Here is a 22,337-nt window from a genome sequence, read left to right on the forward strand (position 1 = left end):
GATCCTGACTGCGACTTCCAACATTGAACAATGTTGCCTAAAAATAAATTTCCGAGTGGGGGAACCCACCCTCTATCTGTTGCCCTTTCCCCAATAAAAATCAGAACTGGTGTCACAGAGAAACATGCGCCGAGGCTGCGGTCCCCCTCGACCCAAGATGGCGGTCGCTGCTTCATAGTGCGACTGAAGAGCTGATTGCACGTTATGACGGCGCTGGTCTCCTCCTCAAGATCCATAATCCCTCCCGTGACCTGCTGCCAGTGTGCCCGCCCTAACGCTGGACCTGGTACCTCTGCTTGCCCAGGTGTGGACTTCCGCACCTCGTTGGGCAGGGCGGGCAGATTAGAGGAAACACCCCGCGCCTGAGGAAGAAGGACCGAGCCGGTGTCAAGAAGTAATTTTACAGAGCCCCCTCTGCCTGCTGTGGGGCTGCCCGTCGGGAAGACCACCCTGCATCGGAGGACAGGGACACAACGCTACAGGGCCACTCCATTGCCTGCTCGGCTGACCTGTGACTGGGGCTGACTTCACGGCTGTGGAGCCCGAACAGCGGCTCGTTCCACATCAAAGCAGAGCACGTTTACTCTCCCTAAAAGGTTCATTTGACTCCCATGCTCCCCCCGTGGCTCTGACCCGGAACATCAACAGCATCACCCTGTGGGCAGCCTACGGCTCCTGTACAGCCACCACTGCGGACAGGATCTTTACTGTAGTGGTGGGACCCCTAAAGCCTGCTGGGGGCACTGGCACAGACCAATAACAGGGCAGCTCCACAATGTGCCCTCCTTCACCACTGGCTTGTGTGCCCAACCAACAGAGGGGGTTATGTTAGAGGGCACAACACAAACATTTGGGAACACGGCTGGTGCCCCACTGCATTATCGATTCTGGAACATTCAACAGTGTGGCCTAGCGGCACGTTCCTCACACGCGTATCCCTGTTCAGATGTCACCTACTAAACATAAGGGGAAGGCCACCATTATGGAATCCTTTGCTCACCTGAGCAAGCGCACTGATGCATCCCAAGCAACAGGCACTGAACAATCATCACTGCAAGTTCCTGCCCAAGATCCCCAGGAGAACCAAGTGCTAGCTGCAATTGTGGCACTATGAACTTCTGTAGAAAACCAAATAGACGAGATAAAGGTTGATGTGCAGTTACTCCGGGAGGATGTCATGCAGCTGTCAGAAAGGGTTACAATGGCAGAATCACTCCTAAATGACACTGTGGTCACCACAAGGACTTGGTGGTGAGAATTAAGGACCTGGAACAAAGAAACGCCACGCTGGGACTTCGTGCTGAAAATGCTGAGGGCAGATCACGCAGAAACAACTTACGCGTGCTTGGTGTACCGGAGGGCACCAAGGGACCTGAAACGACCTTTTATGTTGAACATTTACTACTGCAAGAGATTGGTCCTGGTAAATTGTCACAGAGGTTCGCAGTACAAAGAGCCCATCGATCCCTTCAGAAGCGGCCATTCCCAGTTTCCTATCCCAGACTGCCCAGATCCTTAACTTTCGCAACAGGGAGGTGATTCGGCCATACTCCAGGGAGGGGGGTGAGATATTACACAATTGCAGAGTCACCATCTGCACTGCTGGGGTATAATACGGGTAGAGAGCCAGAAATACATTTGTGCCTATTAAAGCGAGGCTCAGACAATTTGGGCTTAAATATATGCTAATGTACCCTGCCAGACTGAAAATCCTGCATAATGGCAAGTCACATTTCCGGAAAAGTCCCGAAGCTGCACACATGTGGATGCAGCACAACAATTTGGCCGGCGGGGAAGGCGCAGATGATTAAATAAATCCAGGCCTACAATGCTTCATCATAGCTCTTTCCTGAGACGGCTGCACCCTCCTCCGGTTTGTTGTGAGTCACCATGCATCGACAAAGACACAGATGTGTCTTAGGGAGAATTCTCAGAAATATGCTAATTCCCTCCACCTTAGAGACCCGCAGCAACTTTGCTGGATTTTGAGGACTTGATTTTTTTTAACCTGGAGAGAGCGAGACCCTTTTTTCCCCACACTCTCATGTATTTTAATGTGATTTTGAACTCTGTGTTTCTTGGTTATGGAGTCTGACACACTCCATAGGCATAATTTTTTACATTGTGTCACACAGCACCTTCAGTGCAGTGGCACAGGGAAGTCTTTCACATCTCCCAAAGTTTAAATACCTTCTCTGGGATAGACTACTGTTTTCCCAGAGCAGTAAAGTGAAATTGACTTTACTTCCATTTGTAACTTTCTAGAACCAGCACACACTATCTTACAATAGGGTGCTGGAGGGGTTACCTAGTATCACCTTTGTCTAGCTTCTCATGTAACATTTTTATGTTACCCTTTCCTCACTGAATAGCTGGTGGCAGTGGTTTCGTTTTAACTACTGTGGTGTGCATTTACCATGGGCTGCGTTTGCAGCTGCAGTAAAGCACCCAAGGGTGCCATGTTTGTCAAAATGGCCCCAGTCTTTTTTTCACCATTTCTTTGTGGAAAGGTCCTTCTTGAGATTTACTCTGCGTGCCATACCAGGTTTGGTCCCATTGTTCGCTTTGCCTTTGGCGGGTTTCACGAGTGAAGCCCGCCTCTGGCTCCAGGGTGTCTGGGGTAGGCAGGAAGTGAGGGAGGTGGCCAAAACTCCCCGTGCTTATTCTCCTAGGAGACCCAAATGCACTCTGTGGTGATTGGCCGGCTGACTGTCCGGCAAGGACAGACACCCTGCTGGGTGACTGACAGCTAGGCTGGAATTAATGGGAGACTACTGAATAAAAAGCGAGGTTTTTGGCTTGGAAGGCAGAGTCGACCACTGGACTAAGGAACCCAAGAAGAACTTGAAGAGGACGCCTGCTGCAACTCCTGGACCGTTGCTTTGCCCGGTGAAGCCCTGCTGCTGTGCTGAAATTCCAAATTCGTATCGACAGAGAAGCCCCTGCAAGGACGACTTCTCCCCTTGAGTTGGTGGGACCAATCAACTCCAAAGTAAGCCACCTGGACATCCTTCTCAGAGCTGGTTGAATTTCCACAGAGTTGCTGCTGGAAACCGTATAGCCAGGGAGAGGAACACCAGATTGTGTGCATTGCTTTTAAGTTGGCCAAGAGCTCCAGGAAGAGGAAGATCCTCTGGAATCCCAGGAAGCAGTACTGACCGAGCCTGAGCCCCCTTGAGTGCGGGACCCCAAAGCAGGGAAAGTCCATCTCGACAGCCAGAAACCGCTGTGTTGCTATTTGCAGTAGTCCCGAGGAGCTGAAACACCGAAGTGCCACTTGTTTGAAAGATTGCCGGTTGCGAGCAGTGGCCGTATCTTTGCAGTGCAGGTGTCCCCAGAAGTCCTCCCTCTTGTCCCCATGACTGAGGCCCAGGAACAGTGAGATCTGCACAGGAACAGCAGTCTACTGCACCTTTTCTTCAATACAAAGGTACTGTAAAGTCTGAGAGAACTTACCTCTCATTGTAGAGTTGCTTGCATCTTCTCCCACTCACAAGTCTAATCAGCTTGTGGCCCTACATGTGTTTCTTCTTTTCTTCAACGATTTCTAAAACATTGTGCAAAGACTTTTCCTACTTTCCTACCAGAGATGCTTCATCCTATATAAGACTTTTGACCATTGACTTTGGCTTAGTCTGTTATACTGAATGACTCTGCTTAAGGGATCCAAAAGTATTTGCCCGCTTAAGAATATTTGTGGTCTCTTGTCTGTACTAGTAACCTTTTCCTTTTATCCACTTCTAAGAGTATTCTAAATGCCAACAGTAAGATATTAATGTCCCCAGCACCGTAGCTATTGAAGTCACCTGAGGGTGTAGGTTGTGTCTGTGGGCAATCCCCAAAGGGTCTTTACTGATTTAGAAACTAAGAGTGTACAGTATTGAAGTGTGTTTGTGTGTTACTGTTATATTGCTCCCTTCTGAGGAAGGCTTATTCTAACTGACTGATAAATTAATAATGGTTTATTCAGGAAACCTTGTGTGTAAGAGTTTATTTGAATACTTGTCACTGTGAATCTCTGTGTAACTCCTGTACAGCTCACATTGACCCCTTTTGAGATAAGCCTGGCTGCTCAACATGCTACCCAAACTGTGTAGTACAAGCTTCTATCAAAGGTTGGGTTTCCTATACCTGTAATCAGAGTTGTTGTAGTGTTCCCAAAGGGTACTGCATACAAACTTTGCCTAACATGCTGAATCCGCAAGTGGCTCCTGATCGGCTGTCAGAACAAGCTTGTATTTTCAGGTTTGATGGGTGGGATCCCCACGCCCAGGGACATTAGCTCTACGCACAGTCGCTGCTACCAATATCCTTTTTCTGTTCTGTTTTTAGCACCCACTGCTAGTCCTATCCGCCCGCAAGTTGACACTGGTACAGGTCTGTTGCTGGTCCCACTAGTCGGTATACAATGGCCAACCCAGGCCTAGATGATACTGGAATACCCGAACAGCCAGGATTTGTTGGGCAATGTTATACGGTTGTGTTGTTAATGTTACGTTTTTGTTCACTCCATACATCATGGCCAGCAAGGGTGTACTCTGGGTTTAGCTGGGGGTCGATATGGACACCGTTTCGAAAATGGGTAACTTCTTTATGTACAACAACTATCTGGGAACCCGATTAAAGATCAATGATGGCCTTCAGTGTTAGATAAAGCATCAGATATATCACACAACAATACTTTAAAGAGCAAAAGATAAGTTCTAACAATACGGATTTACTTTTTCCATTTAATGTGTATGCTACCGATGTCGCTAGGCAGAAGAACGCCCTACCTTATACAAACATCTGTTAGCTACCACATGCACACACTCCCTGGATGGTGAATAAAGCAAGAATACGGCCGCTGTGCCCTAAGGAAATACTCCCTCTAGGAAATGTTCATGAAAATGAGGCAGGCTTGGTTCAACCTTTTATCTGTATGTTAAAGCTGTAACTGTATACATTGTAGGAACAGGGACAGTATTCCATCCTCTCCTTTCCTTTTAGCCTACGACACACCACCACCGACCTAGGGACAGCAACACCCTATTGGGATAGGGTGTTCTTCTGCCTGGGGACATCGGTAGCATACACATTAAATGTAAAACGTAAATCAGTATTGTTAGAACCTATCTTTTGCTCTTAAAAGTGTTGTGTGATATCACTGCTTTATGCACCATACACCAACATGTAAATCCTTCTGTAGAGTGGTGGGTTGCGAATGAGCAAGAAATGTGCCTCGAACAATGCTGGGGTCCTCCTGGCCCCATTGGACCTAATCTGTATATGCCAGTGGTATGGCTACAGTCAGAACATTGACCTGGAACGTGCAGGGTCCCTATCCCCGCAGGAAACGGTTGAAATCTTATTTGCAGCGTTAAAAAAAAAAGCCACATAATCCAGATTCTCCAGAGGGGTGCTGACCTGGATTAGCGGATATCTGCCCTTCCAATTACTTGAGGTGGAAAGGGACGGGAGGTATGTAATCATACAAGGGTACCTCAATCACAGAGAGGTCTGTATAGTCAATTCTTACTTCCCAAACCACACAATTCCACCCTACATACACAAGCTCAGCACCCTTATTGCTTCCAGGAAGGAGGGCTTCACTCTATGGGGAGGCAACTTTAACTGTGTCAGAGATGTAATGCTTGACAGATCAACCCCCCACCCCCGTGACGGCCCAACCCTAGCTACAAGAGCCCTGAATTCAACCCTAACGGACCTGGACTTGGTTGACATTTGGAGGGCGCTGCACCGAACCGAGAGAGAATATTCTTACTACTCTTCCCCCAGAAGCTGCACGCCAGTATTGATCACCTCTTTGTATGGTCTGGGCACCTCGCTGAACACTGCATCGCAGAATATATGGGCCTCACAATGTCGAACCGCTCTCCCCTAATGGTCGTATGGAATCGCACTACTCCGAGACCTCCCAATCCAACATGACGTATGCCCACCAATGCACTGACTGATGAAGTATTTAGGAGAGAGCTCTTAGATGCCCTGACCCGCATCTTTGAACATAACGAGGGCAGTGTGGTCAGTTGGGCCACCATTTGGGAGACAAAGAAAGTGGTAAGCCGGGGTGAAGTCAAAGCAAGGGCCGGCGGCTTTCGCCGGACACTGCGTGAGGAACTGGAGGCCACTGAGGAAGAAATTAGAGTGCTTCAGGCCCAGCGCCCACACAGTCAGACGAACAAGAGCAAATTAAAGGAATGGTTTGGTCAAAAAATGTTATTGCCCCTACGGGTGGCCATGTGTTTTTAAGCCTAAGTCGCTCGATTTTAGAAAAATGTCCTATGGACCTTACCCGAGTTTTCGTCGATTAAACGCACGCGAAAACAGGCATCAGGGCACTGTCATTTTGTGATAATCCTATCATTTCCCCCATCGCCCTGGCTGACCTGCTTTTGCGGCACTAAATCATATCCCCCGCCCCTGAGCCTGTCATCAGCAGACGCGTACAGCCCATTTCACAACGCCAAAGCACGTCTCGTGTCAACATTCGCTGCGCTTCAGCTAATGACGTGTCGCCATGGACATGGCAGGACGCCTCTTTCCTCAATAAGTATAAACAGACTGTTTCACAACACATAGCAGCAGATTTTCGATTCCATTCCTCTCTCTGTGTTACTTTGAGTATTCTGTGACTCGTTTCTGTGCTCTGGTCAGCTACCTTCGTTGCTTGTAGCCCGTGTGAACAGATACCAGTACCACCGCTATCAATTATTTTAGCTTGTTTAACACACAATGGCTACAATAATGCCCTACATGTACGAGCCCGAGTATACCGAGGAGGAACTACTGGAAAGGGAAACACGCGAAAACGATGGGTCTTCGGACGGCAGTTGGGAGGATGATTCAACAGCTGAAGAGCCTGGACCTAGTCGCATGGACGGTGTTTCCACCTGGTGCACATGCAATCGGTGCGAGCTAATGCCAACCGAGGATGAGAACTGCTGCTGCTGTGAAAACTCGGGATGCGTGGCCTACATTTCAGAAGGCGAGCCACGACCGCAATGCATCACCAAGCTGCCAGACTTCAGGGCCGCCTGCCTCACACGGTCTGTGTTGAGGATAATGATGGTGCTTATGCACGAACTTCACGCAACTGTTCGTCCTCGTAATCCGAGTAACGAGTAAGTATACTCTGCTTGTCATGCCACTCCAATTTCACGGTCTTCTACTATATCCAAAATTACATATACATATCATTGTAACGCACGAAAGTCGTTCAATAGTGTGCAGTGTCTAGATAGCATTTGTCCGAGCAGAATGCCATTAGTTACAAGAATTGTCATTGACAACAAACGTTTATTAAACTTATCTTGGTCATTTAAAAACAGTGTGTTTCATTCCTTTTCATAGGTGGTACAGGCTGGTGGCCAATTGTTCCTTTACATGGTGGCTTCACGGGAGGCTTGGACACCGCATTCGAAGAGTGATACCCGCCTATGCCGTTCGTGCCATAAGAGAAACGTTCCCGAGTGACAGCGGTCAGTACAGAGGATTTTCTCTCTCTGTGCTGCAACCTGAACTGTACAATGTGTAAAGTTTTGTATTTTTGTGTCATCAAAATAAGATACAAAATAAAACACCACATATATTTTAACAACGGTTGTTTCGATTTTTTAAATGAATCAAGTGCGTCTCCATTCAAGGATGGACGTCAGACATCTGTGCTCGGAATGGGTGAAGTTCAGGTAGCTGTGAAGCGGGGTGGTCACTATCTAAGCTAACATAATATATTATCAATAATGCATGCACTAAATAACACTTGTTCAAAGTCTTTCAGTCGGTTATGTCTCTATAAAAGTCGCACATATATCTATACTATCAATTAACATTGGATTATACAGGCCTTGGGTCAAGGGTCTTGACCACTATAATACACTGTTTGAAGTGTGGGTCTGTGCTCACAAGAATCTCTGGTATGTGGCATTTGTCATTGATAGGCAACGATATACTGCAGTAGGGGTCTAATGTTAGTTGGGGATCTGCTAGGTGGGCATCATGGCGTGACTAGTGGTCTGGCACATGAACAGAATACCTTTCAGGGACACAGGGTCAGAATGGCAGTAAGTTTCCACTGGCGAGGGTGCGTGGGCAAGGACACGTTTGTGGAGATGAACGAGCTATGTGCTTGGTTCAGGCTGGTTCACATGCAGGACCGTGATTTCAGAGGAAGAGTGATGTGTTACATTTATTAGCTGTTGCAAATACCTCTGGAGTTTTCCAGTCAGAGTGGGAACGAGGGTGTGGGCCATGTGCTCTGCGCGCTGTACTATCGCAGTGAGGCCTGGTCACCAAGATGGAGTGGAAAGTACAAAAATGGATGCCCAGTGTCCTGCTCAGTGTTCCCATCTACGCAAATGTCATACAAAGTTAACATCACATAAGGGCAATGGGCGAACCCACTACTGGAGGCACTTGGTACGAGTTTCTACTGAGAAGTAAAGGATGAGAGGGGCCCGATAGCCCCTCGCTCCCACACACTTGACTGCACACCCCAGGCCCATCCATCCCACCCCCCTCTATCAAAGGCGGTTCGCACCCGGGGATGAGCGCTGGCAAGGGGGCTGTCACGGGCGCCAACGGCCAAGGTGCCAAACAGCATGTACACTTCAAAAGGTATCCCACGGCCAGGGGCCATCGCTCACATGGCCTCCTCAGACCCCGTGTCTCCAATCCAACTGTTTGTTGGTCAAGGTAAGGCCATGTATCCTAGTCATATTTCGGTCATTTTTACATTTCAATCTATTTGCTATTACAGTACCCAATAGAGCTATGGTCATTGGTCTCATTGCTATTGACTAGAGTTTCAATTGTTATGCTATCAATGGATCTATTTATTTTCATCTGTGTCAATTGTCATCGAATTGCATCCTTCGGGGGTCCACAGTCTATAATGTAAGCATGGTTCCTTTTCGTGCAAGACAGAACATCCAAGGGATGAGTCACATGTTCAGAGTTTAGTCACATAATTTAAAAAATGTCTGTAATTTATGCAAATACTAAGCCGCACATGATGAACTGGTATAGTTCCGGCGACCAAAACAAACCTTGCATTGAGCATGGTATGTTTCATTTACTTTATGAAATTTTTATTCATCAAGGTTTTATAATAATCTTGATATTTACTTTTCAGAATTTTCAACAATGCCTGCCTGTTCGATTAGCGGTTGCCCTTCGAAGACCCATGCTAAATCTGAAGGCACTACAATGCATGTATTCCCGAAAACTGTTGATCGAATAAGAGAATGGGTCAGACATTGCGGATATCCACTGGATGAGCTGGAAAGTAGAGTCCAACAAGTCCTTGAGGACAAGAGGGGTGATCGATACCGCATCTGCAGCCGGCACTTTCCCTCGAACATGTACACCACATCTTGGGTAACAAAGAAGAATAAACGGCGATCGACACACAAATTGCTCGCAAACGCTATTCCCACTCTATTCGTCCGCATTCCGCCACTGGTGAGTGAAGTGTCCGTTTTTAGCTTTAGGCCTTGCGGTACTGTGTAGGTAGCCAAATGGATTCATTGATATTTTAGGTATTGGTTCCAATTTGTAACACTTTTGACATTGATATGAGTGTATAGCTTTTTGAATAATGACATTTATCAATATATTATTTTTAGATTTCATAACCCACAAACAGAAATCTATATATGGGCACAGGGAACTGTGCTATATTGTGCATTACTCAAGTATTCTGTCTCCTTACATGGCAATTTTAAAAGTTGGCTTTTCATTATCAAACAATTTACCTTTACAACTTGACTATCCCTTGAATCTGAAGCAAGAACATTCTACTTCCGTCACGTGCTCGCAGTTATCAACCACTTCTAGCGCGTATCAGGTAATCATACTTGGCTATTCCGCTACAGACTTGTTTTATGCATGTCAAGTAAGAGTTTGTATGTATCGTGTGATTATTTTACCAATTGTTTGGTTAGTGCTTTCCAATTGATATACACCTTAGTTGTCGTCCTCTGGTGTTTGTTTTCAGTTATAATTAGTGTTATCCATACTAATGCAAGTACTGTCTTTCAGGGAGATGCTGAAGCGTCCACCACATTGACAACAGCCCTAGATGTTCTTCAGCAGCACAAGGTATGGATACTGACAGCTCAATCGACCGTGATCATGAGGACTGGAACACTTGTCGTTTGATTGTTCTACACCATGTTTCATTCGTGGTTAGCTGTTGATATGACCTGTGCGGTCGACCGCAAGCGCGTGTTTTTCTTTTCAATATTGTAATCCTTACATATGCAAATACTATGTTTCAGGCAGTTGTTGAATCGTCAACCCACGCACTTGATGCAGAGCCTGACATTCAAGTAATTCCGGTTGAAGCGGGACCATGCGGATACGAATCGGCGCAACAGCTTTCGGAAGTGCGCACCACATTGACAACAGCCCTAGATATTCTTCAGCAGCACGAGGTATGGATACTGACAGCTCCACCGAGCGTGATCATATAACGTGATTCCATTTGCTATACTTTCTTCCCTATTAACGCAAGTACTGTGTTTCAGGGAGACAATGGAGCTTCCACTACAATCACAAAATCCCATTTAGATGATGCAGATGTAAAGAGATCGGAGAAATAAGTCGATTAAATCTGATCATATTTAAATATTTCTTGATTCTTTTAGACAATGCAACATTTGTGGTTATCTCTTTATATGTACCTGTGCCGTCGACCCCAAGTTTGTGTTATGTTTACAATATTGAAAACCATACTAACGCAAGTACTGTGTTTCAGGGAGTGCTGATGCCTCCTCTTCAATACAATCATTCGTGGCAGTCCATGCAGAGCCATAGGTATGGATACTGACAGCTCCATCGAACTAGGTCATCAGAGCTCGAATACTTGTCGTTTGATTGTTCCACACAATGTTTAAATCGTGTTTGGCTATTGAGATATACATGTGTGTTCGTCCTCACGTGTGTTTTATGCTAACAATATTTTGATACACAGTAATGAAAATACTATGTTTCAGGGAGTCGATAGAGCCTCATTCCGTGCTGTCTATGCGGATACAGAAAATATAGTCGTTGCAGCGCAAGAGGAAGGGGAGACATGCAGATACGTATCGGAGCAACAGCGTGCAGATGTTGAAGGTCGAGTCAAAAAAGTTGCAAAGAAACAAAAATAAGGTTAGTTACAAACAGTTCATAACTTTAGGAATTTTTTTGTGCTGGGGACTATTTTATGTTTTTTTCAAGTCAATTGTACTATACTATATCTTGTGTTTAAACTGAACATCCCTTTTCCAATCTGTCCTCTAGTTACCCGTGGGTCTACGAACTATACATACACAGACAGTGAAGCGAATGAGAGATTTTGCTTGCCAGACCATTTACACTATGGAGGAACTATTAATTCAGGCGCGCCGTGTTGAGACTCGGGATGCTCATGTCCAATGTACAGAAAATGAAATGAATGTGTCCGGAGAATCCAGTAAAGTTGTAAAGGACCATTGCTACAGTACGACCGCACCACCGCAACAACATGATACTGGATGTATTGAAGATAGCTCTGAAGTAGTCGCAGATCAATTTACACAATCTACACCCGCCAAAAAATTGCCACCAAAAAAGCTGTCGACATTGTTGTGTTCTCCCATCAATGTTGAAGTAGCAGATGTTGAAATGACAGAGAATGAACTAGCAGCAGCATTCACCGACGCATCAGAACTTGATAGCAGCGATATTTCATTCAAATGTGGTGAAATGCCCTCAACGTCACAGGCGGAAACAACTTTGACGCAGGATGACAGTCTAATGAAAGAGGGCAAATACATAGTATTCGACAGTTGTTTGATGGATGTTATAAGTATGCTGAAATGTGGGCATTCCGTCAGAGGGAAAGTATGTGGGAAGCCATTGATTCATGTGACTCGTCAAAAACAAGGCAGTAACGTCACAATACATGCCGCCTGTAGATTACATCATACGTTCTCATTGTCTGCACAACCGATGCTGGGGAAACTGCCAGCAGGCAATCTACTGTGTGCAGCTGCATCACTTTTTAGTGGCTCCAGTTTTCGAAAGTTAAAGTCTTTCTTTCAGTTTGTGGGACTCCATTTCATTTAAAAAACGCAGTACTACAAATACCAACATGATTATCTGTTTCCGGCCATTAGTGATGCTTGGAAAATTTAACAATTGTCTCTAGCAAGTACATTCGAAGGCAAACGATTCAGGCTAGCCGGCGATGGACAGTGCGACAGCCCTGGATTTTCTGCCAAGTACTGCACCTACCACTTTGGATAGTAAGAAAATTGTGAGTTCGGTGGTCGTGCAGGTAACACAATGTACATCCTCAGTGGCCATGGAGAAACTAGGATTTATAAAATCAGTGGAATATCTGCAATCGAGGGGAATGCACATCGACCTCATAGCCACGGACAGCCACGTTTCAATTGCCAAGACAATGAGAGAGCAGTTCCCACATATTAAACATCAATTTTTCGTATGGCATCTTGCTAAATCAATCAATAAGAAAATCTCGGCTGCAGGGAAAAAAAAAGGTTTGGAAAGTATTTCAGAGTGGTCCCAGTCTATCAGCAACCATCTTTGGTGGAGCTCCAAAACTTGTGAAGGGTCAGTGGAAATACTACTTGAAAAATGGCGGTCACTGATGCACCACTGTACCAACGTACAACGCTGGTCAGAAAACCTACATTTCCACCAATGTGAACATGGCCCTTTGTCCCCAGTGGAGGCACGGAAGAAGAAGTGGTTGAATCCATCTTCACCAATGCACAAAGCCATTGAGAAGATTGTTTTCGATAAAACTCTATCAAGAGGTTTGAGGGGACTGACAGAATTCTGTCACACAGGAGGTTTGGAGGTGTTCCACAATATGTGCCTAAAGTACAGGCCAAAGCGCTTGCATTTCAGCAAACAGGGCATGAGACAAAGGACTCTACTAGCGGTCTTGGCCCATAACGAGAATCTCGGTGGTGAACAATCTAGGACTAAGGGTAATGTAAGGATGCCTCACTACACTAAGGCCTTTTTCAAAAAGAAGTAAGCAATGGGTGATCAAACGAGTCTATGAGGAAATGGAGTTCGACTTTGTCAAAAGCCTTATTGTTGCTGTATTAGAGAAGCACAGATATGGAATTTTGAACGTTTCTGTGCAGAGCACTGATCCATTGCCACCCAACATTGCCACTGTGCCATGTCCACCCAAAGGAGAGCTGGTTGTGAAGTACAAATCCTGGTTTAAATAATTGTAATACGATTGTCTTTTTGCAAATAAATATTATTGTACAGTGTGCATACAAAGTACGCTAACCCTAACCCCTACCTTCACCATCCTGGGTGCCGAACAACCTGGGTGTCACCTTTGAATTCTCTCTCTATTCACCTCATATTGCTGACCTTGTCTATATGTGTATGTATATATTTCTGTTGATGTAACTAATTTTCGCAATCTCTTCTAAATGCTGGACACTGTTAACCGAGTGGAGGCTTGCGTATTGCAAATAATAAAACAAACAATAAATCTCACTTTCAACTCAACTCCTCGGATACTTTATACTTTCCCTGACCTTCCCCAAAAAATTAAAAGTCTCAATAGTTATGGTTCTTTAGGGCTTCAAAGCTCACAGACAACGAGGACAAAATTGGGGGCCTTAGAACGCGCCAAGCGAGCCGAAGCAGATGGGAGAGAAGCCAGTCCGCATTTGCACATTGAGACGCACTACATAAATGGATTTGAAACTTCAAGTTCTCACAGATGGCTTTACTACGGGATGTTGTAAAGAAAGAATGTATGCTCATTTCTAGAGAAGGTCAGCGGCTTTGATTTTCAGCTTGCGCCCTGAAGAGATCCACAACTCGCACTGGCAGTATAAGGTTCTATTGTTTTTTGACCTTGAGAGACAGGGACCATGCCGAAAGAACTTCATTTGAAGGGGGTGTGGGGGGTGCAATAACGTAAGAGACGATAAGGCAGAAAATTCTGAAACTAGACCGAGTTTCATGTTAGTTCAGTATACTAAAAATCGGTGTCAAGAGCACAGTGGGATTTACGGACTGCATTACGCAGAGACACAATGGAAATTGCAAATATAAAGTAAGTAACTCTTTAGTCACTTTTATACCGGAATGAAGAATTAATGAACGGATGCATGAATAAATGAATGAATGAAGAGCTTTGAAAACGTTTGTGGGATCGTCCTTGTAGCGGGCACATGGGCATGCAGGTCCACATTCCACACGCATGTAGACAAAAAGTCGTTTCTCATTGTGTACTAACCTCGATTTATTTCGTTAGTTTTCGCATTGATTTTAGAGCCGAACATACTCCATTGCACTATCCTTGAAAGCAAATAATTTCAGCTCGGCCGTAATAAATAAAATGAATAATATTAATAAAGATCGGCTGGCGAGACTAATTATAAATTTTATGTTTTCAAAACAGGTATATCCTTCCCTTTTGCCACTGCCACCAGTTTCAGACACCGGCAGATGTTTTTTTTTTAACCGCCAGCTGCAGCTTAATGTAAACAACTGCACCATCCTGATGATCTTATGGGACGATCGCCAAGGGCCCATATGCCCTTACGCGGTACTAGCGGCTAGAAGCAACATATCAACCTTTACGCGGGCCTAGTGCCTACTTGATGGAACAGCCTTGCGGTTCAACGTGCGAGAAAAGGATAAACTTTTACGGATTTGCGGATAGAGATAAAAGAAAATAAATGACTTTCGGAGTTCATATGGCAATTGCTGAATATTCTATAAACATTTAATGTCAAATAAATGTACTTTACCAAATGTACCGTGTTGCTGTTTGATTTTAAAGTACAGTTTCATATTCCGAATTGTGGCACGCTGTGTTGTGAGCTGATCTGTTGGTTTCCGGGTTCTGTGTGAAGTCGCGTAGAAGACGACTAGGCGCGTTGGCTTACGCAGCACAGAAACGTCACGAAGAGAGGCAGGGAATATGAATGTTTTGATAATGTCAGGCTCAGGGGCGGGGGATATGATTTAGTGCTGCAAAAGCAGGTCAGCCAGGGCAATGGGAGAAATGATTGGATTATCACAAAATGGCGGCTCCCTGATGCCTGTTTTCGCGTGCGTTTAATGGATGAAAACTCGGGTAAGGTCCATAGGAAATTTTTCTAAAATCGAGCGACTTAGGCTTAAAAACACATGGCTGACCAGTAGGGGCAATAAAAAATGTTGACCAAACCATTCCTTTAACTGAAATCCGCTCCCGATGCAATGGCGCATGGGGACGTCTGGCTAAATGTGAGTATACCACGCAGAAGGCTCGGGCCCATACCGAGGGAGACAAATCTGGGAGGTTACTGGCATAGCTTTGCACACGCGAACATCCTAGACCCCCGACCACGCTACTGCTTGAAGTGTGTGGGGGCCCGTGGAGATCTCAACAGGCGATTAATGACACTTACTAGATACTACACACTGCTATACAGCCATGACAACCTGGTCCCCCAAACAGACATAACGGAGGCCCTATCGCTGATTCGGCTCCCGGACCTCACCGCTGCTGAGTAAACCGTCCTAGATCAGCCCCTTACTCTGGAAGAGATATGCGAGGTGCTACCTGTAAGACGCCGGCAGCAACAGGCTTCCTCTGGAGTTCTACAAGGCATACAGCCCCACTCTAGCCCCAATACTTTTAAAGGTTTTTGAGGAAGCTTACGAAAAAGGTATACTACCAGCTAGCACGAGGCCCTGATGATAGCCATCCCCCAACCTGTTAAACCAATGGATAATTGTGACTCCCATCGCCCTCTCGCCATGCTAAATTACGGCATCAAGCTACTTACAACTGTTCTGGCGGCACGACTTTGCAGGGTTATATCCTCCCTGATACAGTCAGACCAAACAGGTTTTTATACCAGGTTGCAGTACAGCCCTAAACTTATGGAGACTCCAGCACATCATCGATCAAACAAACCCTCAAAGTGAGCACGCTGTGGTGGCGTCTCTTGATGCAGTTAAGGCTTTCGATTCAGTGTGCTGGGAGTGGTTGAGCGCCTCGCTGCGTAGCTTTGGGCTGGGAGAACGCTTTTTCCACTGGGTAGTATTACTTTACAACTCCCCGACCGCCAGAGTCAAGTCTGGTCGCCAGATATTTGAAACATGGAATATAAGTCGCGGGACCCGTCAGGGCTGCCTACTTTCGCCCATACTATATGTACTGGATATGGAACCCCTGGCATTGGTCTGCAGGTACAGGCATCTTATTTCACTTTATGCTGGGATGTTCTGCTTTATTTGTGTGAACCTCACCACAATCTCCTCATCATCCAAGACGCACTGGATAGATGTGCGCAGTTAACCGGGATCTCCTTCAGCAGGCGTAAATCATGCCTCTTCCCCCTCTGTGGACTCTGCGCTGAAGGAACTGCTGACTTGCCGGACCTAGGACTCCCGTGGGCGATACAATCCTTTCGATACTTGGGAATCCGGGTCGCACACACACTAGAAAACACACACAAACATAACACGCTTCAAGTGATGGGAGGTCTATGGCCTTTTGGTCTTGATTACCACTATCGCTCATGGGCAGAATTCCCATTGTCAAAATGATAATCCTCCCCAGGTTCCTCTACAATTTTACTAATGTTCACTATTACATAGGGGCAGAGTTTTTTCGACAACTTGACTCCCTGATCAGGAACTTTCTTTGGGGTTCAGGCCGCAACAAACTGCCCCTCGCTGTGCTGTACGTACCCTATAAAGATGGTGGGGCGCAACTACCTAGCGTTGATCTCTATTACTTAGCCGCCCAACTAAGTTAAACCTCAAAATGGCTATCTGATGGTACCGCATCGGAATCAATGCTGCTCCAACACCTAGTAGCACTGGCTAGGCTTAAAGAAATAGTGAGGCTACCGAAATGTTGCATGGACTCTCTACATTTACTGGTGGGGCTTGGCAGACAAATCTGGGCTAGGACTCGGAAGGTGCTTAATGTGAGCCGCCCCTACTCCCTAATGTGCCAATAGTAGCAGATACGTGCGCAAATAGGGATGACCTGGGTGCCCTTAGACGCTGGGAGGAGTATGGCAAATATACATGGGGGGACCTGTATGATGGTGGTAGATTCAGAGATCTGGAAAGCTTGACCCAACAATCAGGCCTACCCAAAGGGCAATTTCTTAAGTATATGAAAGTGAGGGGAACAGCACGCCGCAAATGGAATGAGTGGCCTGAGGAGCCAGAGGAATCCAAGTTGTTGGCCCTGATCTATATGCTAGAGGAAGGTTGGAGGCCTGTGGATAGACTATACAGCTGCTTACTGGGTGGCACTAGTGTTAGGAATCCTGACCTGAAATCTAGATGGGAAACTGACCTGGGCATCGCAATCACTGAGGCGGAATGGGAACGCATGCTTTGTTTCCCCAGAAACTATCATGAGATGCCTGATTCAGACTCCCGCAGATTAACGTCCTCCACCATTGTACACTACATGACCCCAGATAGAGTGGCCAAATTTAATAAAAACACATTGTCCGACAGTCCCTGGTGCCACCGAGAGAATGCAAATCACATTCACATGTTTGGGAGCTGCCAAAGGTGCAGTTGTTTTTGTGCCTGTTGAGCAGGCTTGCAGGGGGGCTGGGATTACTAGATATGAATGGTGCCCGACGGAATGTCTGCTAGGTGCATATGCTTGACAGAGCAAACGCAAACATGTTATTAAATTCATTGATGTGGCATGCATACTCACTAAGAGGCGTATTGCCATGTCCTGGAAGTCCCCAAACGGCCCCCTGTGCGGCGGAAACATGGGCCGCATCTTCACGAACTAATGCGGATGACCCCGCTGAAACCTTTACTGCCTGGAAATCACTTATCCAAACCATGTTCCATCCATCAGATGACAAACCGCCATGAATCCCACAGCCAACTTCCTTACATTTCCATTTGATTGTGAGTATGCCAAACCCAATCTTTTCTGACCTTACCAAAGCACAGGCAGGCACACCCATAATGGATCCTATCAAGGTCCCCTCCGTTACCCTTGCCAGCTATCACTTTTTTCTTTTATGTATGGATCGTTTGTTTCTTTTGTCTCGGAAAGTTGTATTCATTTGTTTAAAAAAAATGCAAAGACTGAATAATGCTGTATTGATAACTACTGTAATTCACCTGTACTGAAGCATGATCACTCCTTGCACAATAAAGATATTTGAAAATAAATGGGTGGGGAATAAGGAAAAGCCAAATCTCAGTTAAGAAAAGTGCATCCAACTGAAAATCCTAATAGCTTGCAGTTGTGCTACCGCTGATCTGGAATTTCAAACAAAGTTTCAGATTGAAGGATCACTTTGGCTTCATAGGTTTGCTTGGGAGTGAATAGTGTAAAGCTTTAATCATACCTCAGTTCCTTTTGTAGACGATTAATCTGGCTTTCGTAGGAATCAATTATGTCGAGTATCCTAGCAAAAGATACCAGATTTAGACAATTCAAGAATACACTGCTTTCAACAAAGGTTGGACACTGTACAGAAATAATTAATTAAAACATAAGACATTACTGAAAAAGCCAAGAAAAATAAAACTTTGCAAATTTTACAAAACATACGCAATTCTAGGCAGATGTATAGTATATGTTGTGATGAATCCTATGGAGTGCTCACGAAAACCCTGCCTAAAGTCTCCTCTCAGGTGGCGAGGGAAAGGCAGACGCTTCGTGAACTTGACTGTAGGGGCAGTACGAGCCGGGACGACCACCTGTGAGGAGAAGGGCCCCAGAGAAACAGGAGGACTTCATGGGATGAGACGCAGTACTTTACCTCAAGGAAGAAAATACCATTAATGCCAGCACATATAATGGCATGTTGTCAAAGACAATGGTTACTCCCTAAGGTTAACTGTAACAGTGTGAGCGACGACAAGTATAACCAGTCCTGTATTAAAAGTGAATAAAGCTCTTGCAAATGTTATAACACTCCCAGAAATAGAAAACCATATTAGGACCAGGAAAAGGATGCAGAGAGGGTTCATAAAAATTACCAATTTAAATCGGGATAAACCTCAATCCTCTCTAAAAACCAAATCTATCTTTTAATCCTTACGATACTCTTTAAGAAATATGTTTAAGGAGAGAAAAGAACTTGGTGGGAAAAATATTATTGAGAAAACTAACTTGTGTTATAGACTTCAATTCACAGAATTCCCAGAGTACGGGGACGAAGAAGAGGGTTGCAGAGTGTGAGGCGAGCATGGTATCAAGAGGTAGACAGACACAAGGATACAAGTTCAAAAAACCTTTATTCGGTCACATGGGATGGGATAATACCCAACTAGCCCTATTTCTAACTGGGAGTAGTCTTGATCAGTAAAATAAATTAAGAATAGTCTAAGTCTGTCAGTCAAAAACATTGGACCTTTCTCACAACTCATTCTCCCAAGTTCAGGACACTGGGATTTATCAAAGTTCAAATTAAATGTTCAAAAGTTCACAATAGCTTCTGAGGGGCTTCTCCGGGTTCTCCTCCTCCCAAACTCAGAGCCTCTTTGTATCAACTCCTCTTGGTTTCCAAGGTTCACTCTCAAATGGTTCCACCAAGTTCACCTTTCAAACCCAATCTTTAACTCAAAGTTCAATTGACATGGATTTAATTTACTTAATTCAGGGTTCCCTTCCCCATACTTCATATCCCTCCTTGAGGGTATTTTACAGTACACTTACGCAGTGGGGTTCTCCCTGGGTCATGGCGCTTTTGTCAGACCGCACAGTCTACCCATTGCAGGTCACACACCCCGGGCCGCTGGGGTTTAGCTTCACCCGTCCTTTTTTCACTGTCTCATAAATGGCTTTCATCATAGTTGTATATCAGAGACTTTCGAGAATGCAAAGTTTTTGTGTTCCCCTATTTCCGACCACTCTGATACTTAGTCTCACTTTCTTCTTGCTTTGCTTTCACACAGTTTCCTTTCCCATGCCATTTGCACTTTGTACTTGGTCTGCTTTCTTTTCCCTGCCGCTTGCACGTTCTAGCTTTTACTGTTTTTTTACTGTTTTCTAACTTTACTTTTCTCTTTCTTTCTCAAGCCGCTTGGACACTTTATTTTCAACTGCTTATTTTTCCATGTCACTCGCACTCTTCACCTTTTCATTTCTTAACTCCAGACTCTCACACGCACCGGGTTTCTCTTGCTTTCAGAAATTCACCAGTCAGCACGATGCTGCTCACGATGTCCGCTTCTCTCAGCGTTGATGTCAGGGTCTCTTCTCCTGCGCCTCAGACATTCCTGGGGTCTGAATCAGGATTCAGCCTGCCCTTCAGGATTCAGAACTCCGGTTCCTTGGAGACACGGCTCCCTCACCACACTCTGACCCTCACCAAACAACGGGGTAGAGGTTCGGCATCCCGTTCTCCACCGGGTACCTCTGGACTTCTCTGCTGCTTTCTGGCTTTCCGCTCCCAGGGCTCGTTCATTCGGTTGTCTGCCTGTGTCTTTTGTATACTTCCACGCAAGGTTGATAGGCTGCAGGAGATGGTAGTCAGTTTTAAGTGCCTGACTTTGCCTGACCTCGTTAGTGGCACATCTATACTGAATATATAGGTTTGCCTCTGCTCTCATGTTCCTCGTCCCAGTACTATAATAGGGTTTCCCATAGGAAGCCTGCATAACTCTTGGCTCTCTCTTCCTCGTCTCAGTACTTGGATGAAATAGTGGAGACTGGGGGGTTTTGGGAGTGATAATATTGGGGCCTCGTAGTGTAAATGGGTGGTATGTTCAGACTTCCTCTATTCAGGTTATGGCGATAATACCTGGGGGCTGATGTTAATTCCCTTGGTTTTGGGGCATTACTAGAGAGGGATTGCCGGATGGGATAAGGTGGGTCTATATTATATCCTGTGGGATTACGAGAAAGATAGACAAGGTTGGTATCAAGGGTTGTGAAAGAGTTGGGTCTCCTGTGATATTTCCTTGTTCCCTTTCTTGAGGGAAAGTACTGGGGTAGGATGGGATTTGGGTGGCAATATCCCATGAAGGCTGAGGGGATGTGAGTGGGGATTTATCGGAAAAGGGGGGAAATAACATGTCTCGCCCTCGGGCGCTCTGCCCGCTGTCCCCAAGGACCCCCTATCCAGGTTAACCTCCCTCGCTCATCTACCCCCAGAGTTGGAATAAAAAAGCTATGGTCCCTCAGGTTTCTCACAAGACACACAAGGCTGCAGCGTGCAGCCCATTAAGTTGATGAACCACACCTGAGGGTGGCTAAGAGGCATAAAAGTCCCCCTCAGGTGCAGGCCATGAAACCAAGATGGAAGAAGGCAAAACAGCAGCAGGAGGGCAGTAGAAGTAGAGCGCGGAGGAGCTTTGAACACTCCACGAAGCAGCAGAGGAAGAAATTGCAGAAGAGCCAGGACACCGGAACCAGAGTGTTGAGAGAATTTGATGCCGGTCCTGGGAGTGTCATACAGGCCTGAGATTTCAGCTGCAGAGGTTGCGCAGTAGGAAGCACACATTACAGTAACTTTCCCCATTGTGGAGCGTTCAGCAGTGGAGGGCGAGCACTGGATCGCTAGGGGAGCCGCGAGGGCTCTGAAGGAAGAAGACGAGAGACGTGGGAAGCCGTGCAGGAGAGGTTGCCAGGCTACATAGGAGAACTGAAGATGATGAGCTGGAAGCAGCGAGGTACACGGAAGCGCATGCCAAACTTGGTGAGTTCACTTTTACAATGTGGCCCGGGAGCGCTCTGTGACTACGTACTGCCTGAATCCAGACTTCTTTCAGAATACCAAACTGATTTAAACCAAATTAATGATTTTGGCACATACCAAGCTAATGTAAACTAAAGCAGTTGGCATAAAGTGACTTTACAACTCCCACCTGAAGGAGGTGATTGTTATATAATGGGTAATAATAACAAACAACCACAGGAAGGGGCAACAATTCGAGAAGGGAACCCAAACCACTATTGCCAAAGTCAAAAGGGATGCACACTAAGGCAATTGATAAACAACCAGGGTTGCCTAAACCAAAAGAAAATAATTGAGCATAACAGAGTGTGTAAAAAATATTACGCAGGTGTAGAGAAGGTCTTACACCCACACTGCCAAAGCCAAAAAAGTGTGAAGGAGAGAAATAACTGGTTAACAATACAAAAGTGGAACAAGATTGGCAAAAGGGCTGCCCTTCTAATAAAAGAGGTTCAAGAGGAAGAAGCATTTGTGTGGCAAACACTGAGGTGTAGTGAACAGCACCAGTGTGATTCTTGTTTCCCTTGAAGACATTCTCAAACTTAATTATGTGAAGCAGAAAACATTGTTAAAACCTTTGAAGTTGACCCTTACCACTGGTAGTAGTTTGACCTGGTAATGGAG

The 22,337-nt window shown here is 45.6% G+C and overlaps 1 protein-coding gene across 1 annotated transcript in view; it reads right to left on the reverse strand.

Moving 5' to 3' along the window:
- Positions 1 to 22,337, reverse strand: part of CEP70 (centrosomal protein 70) — a 1,232,997-nt gene that overhangs the window by 935,593 nt on the left and 275,067 nt on the right. The window contains exon 7 of the mRNA XM_069616613.1: positions 18,375 to 18,434. Coding sequence (XP_069472714.1) covers positions 18,375 to 18,434 — 60 coding nt within the window. The remainder of the gene's footprint in view (positions 1 to 18,374; positions 18,435 to 22,337) is intronic.

Source organism: Ambystoma mexicanum, chromosome 9, assembly GCF_040938575.1.
Source record: "Ambystoma mexicanum isolate Mex_15411 chromosome 9, UKY_AmexF1_1, whole genome shotgun sequence".
Classification (NCBI taxonomy): Eukaryota; Metazoa; Chordata; class Amphibia; order Caudata; family Ambystomatidae; genus Ambystoma; species Ambystoma mexicanum.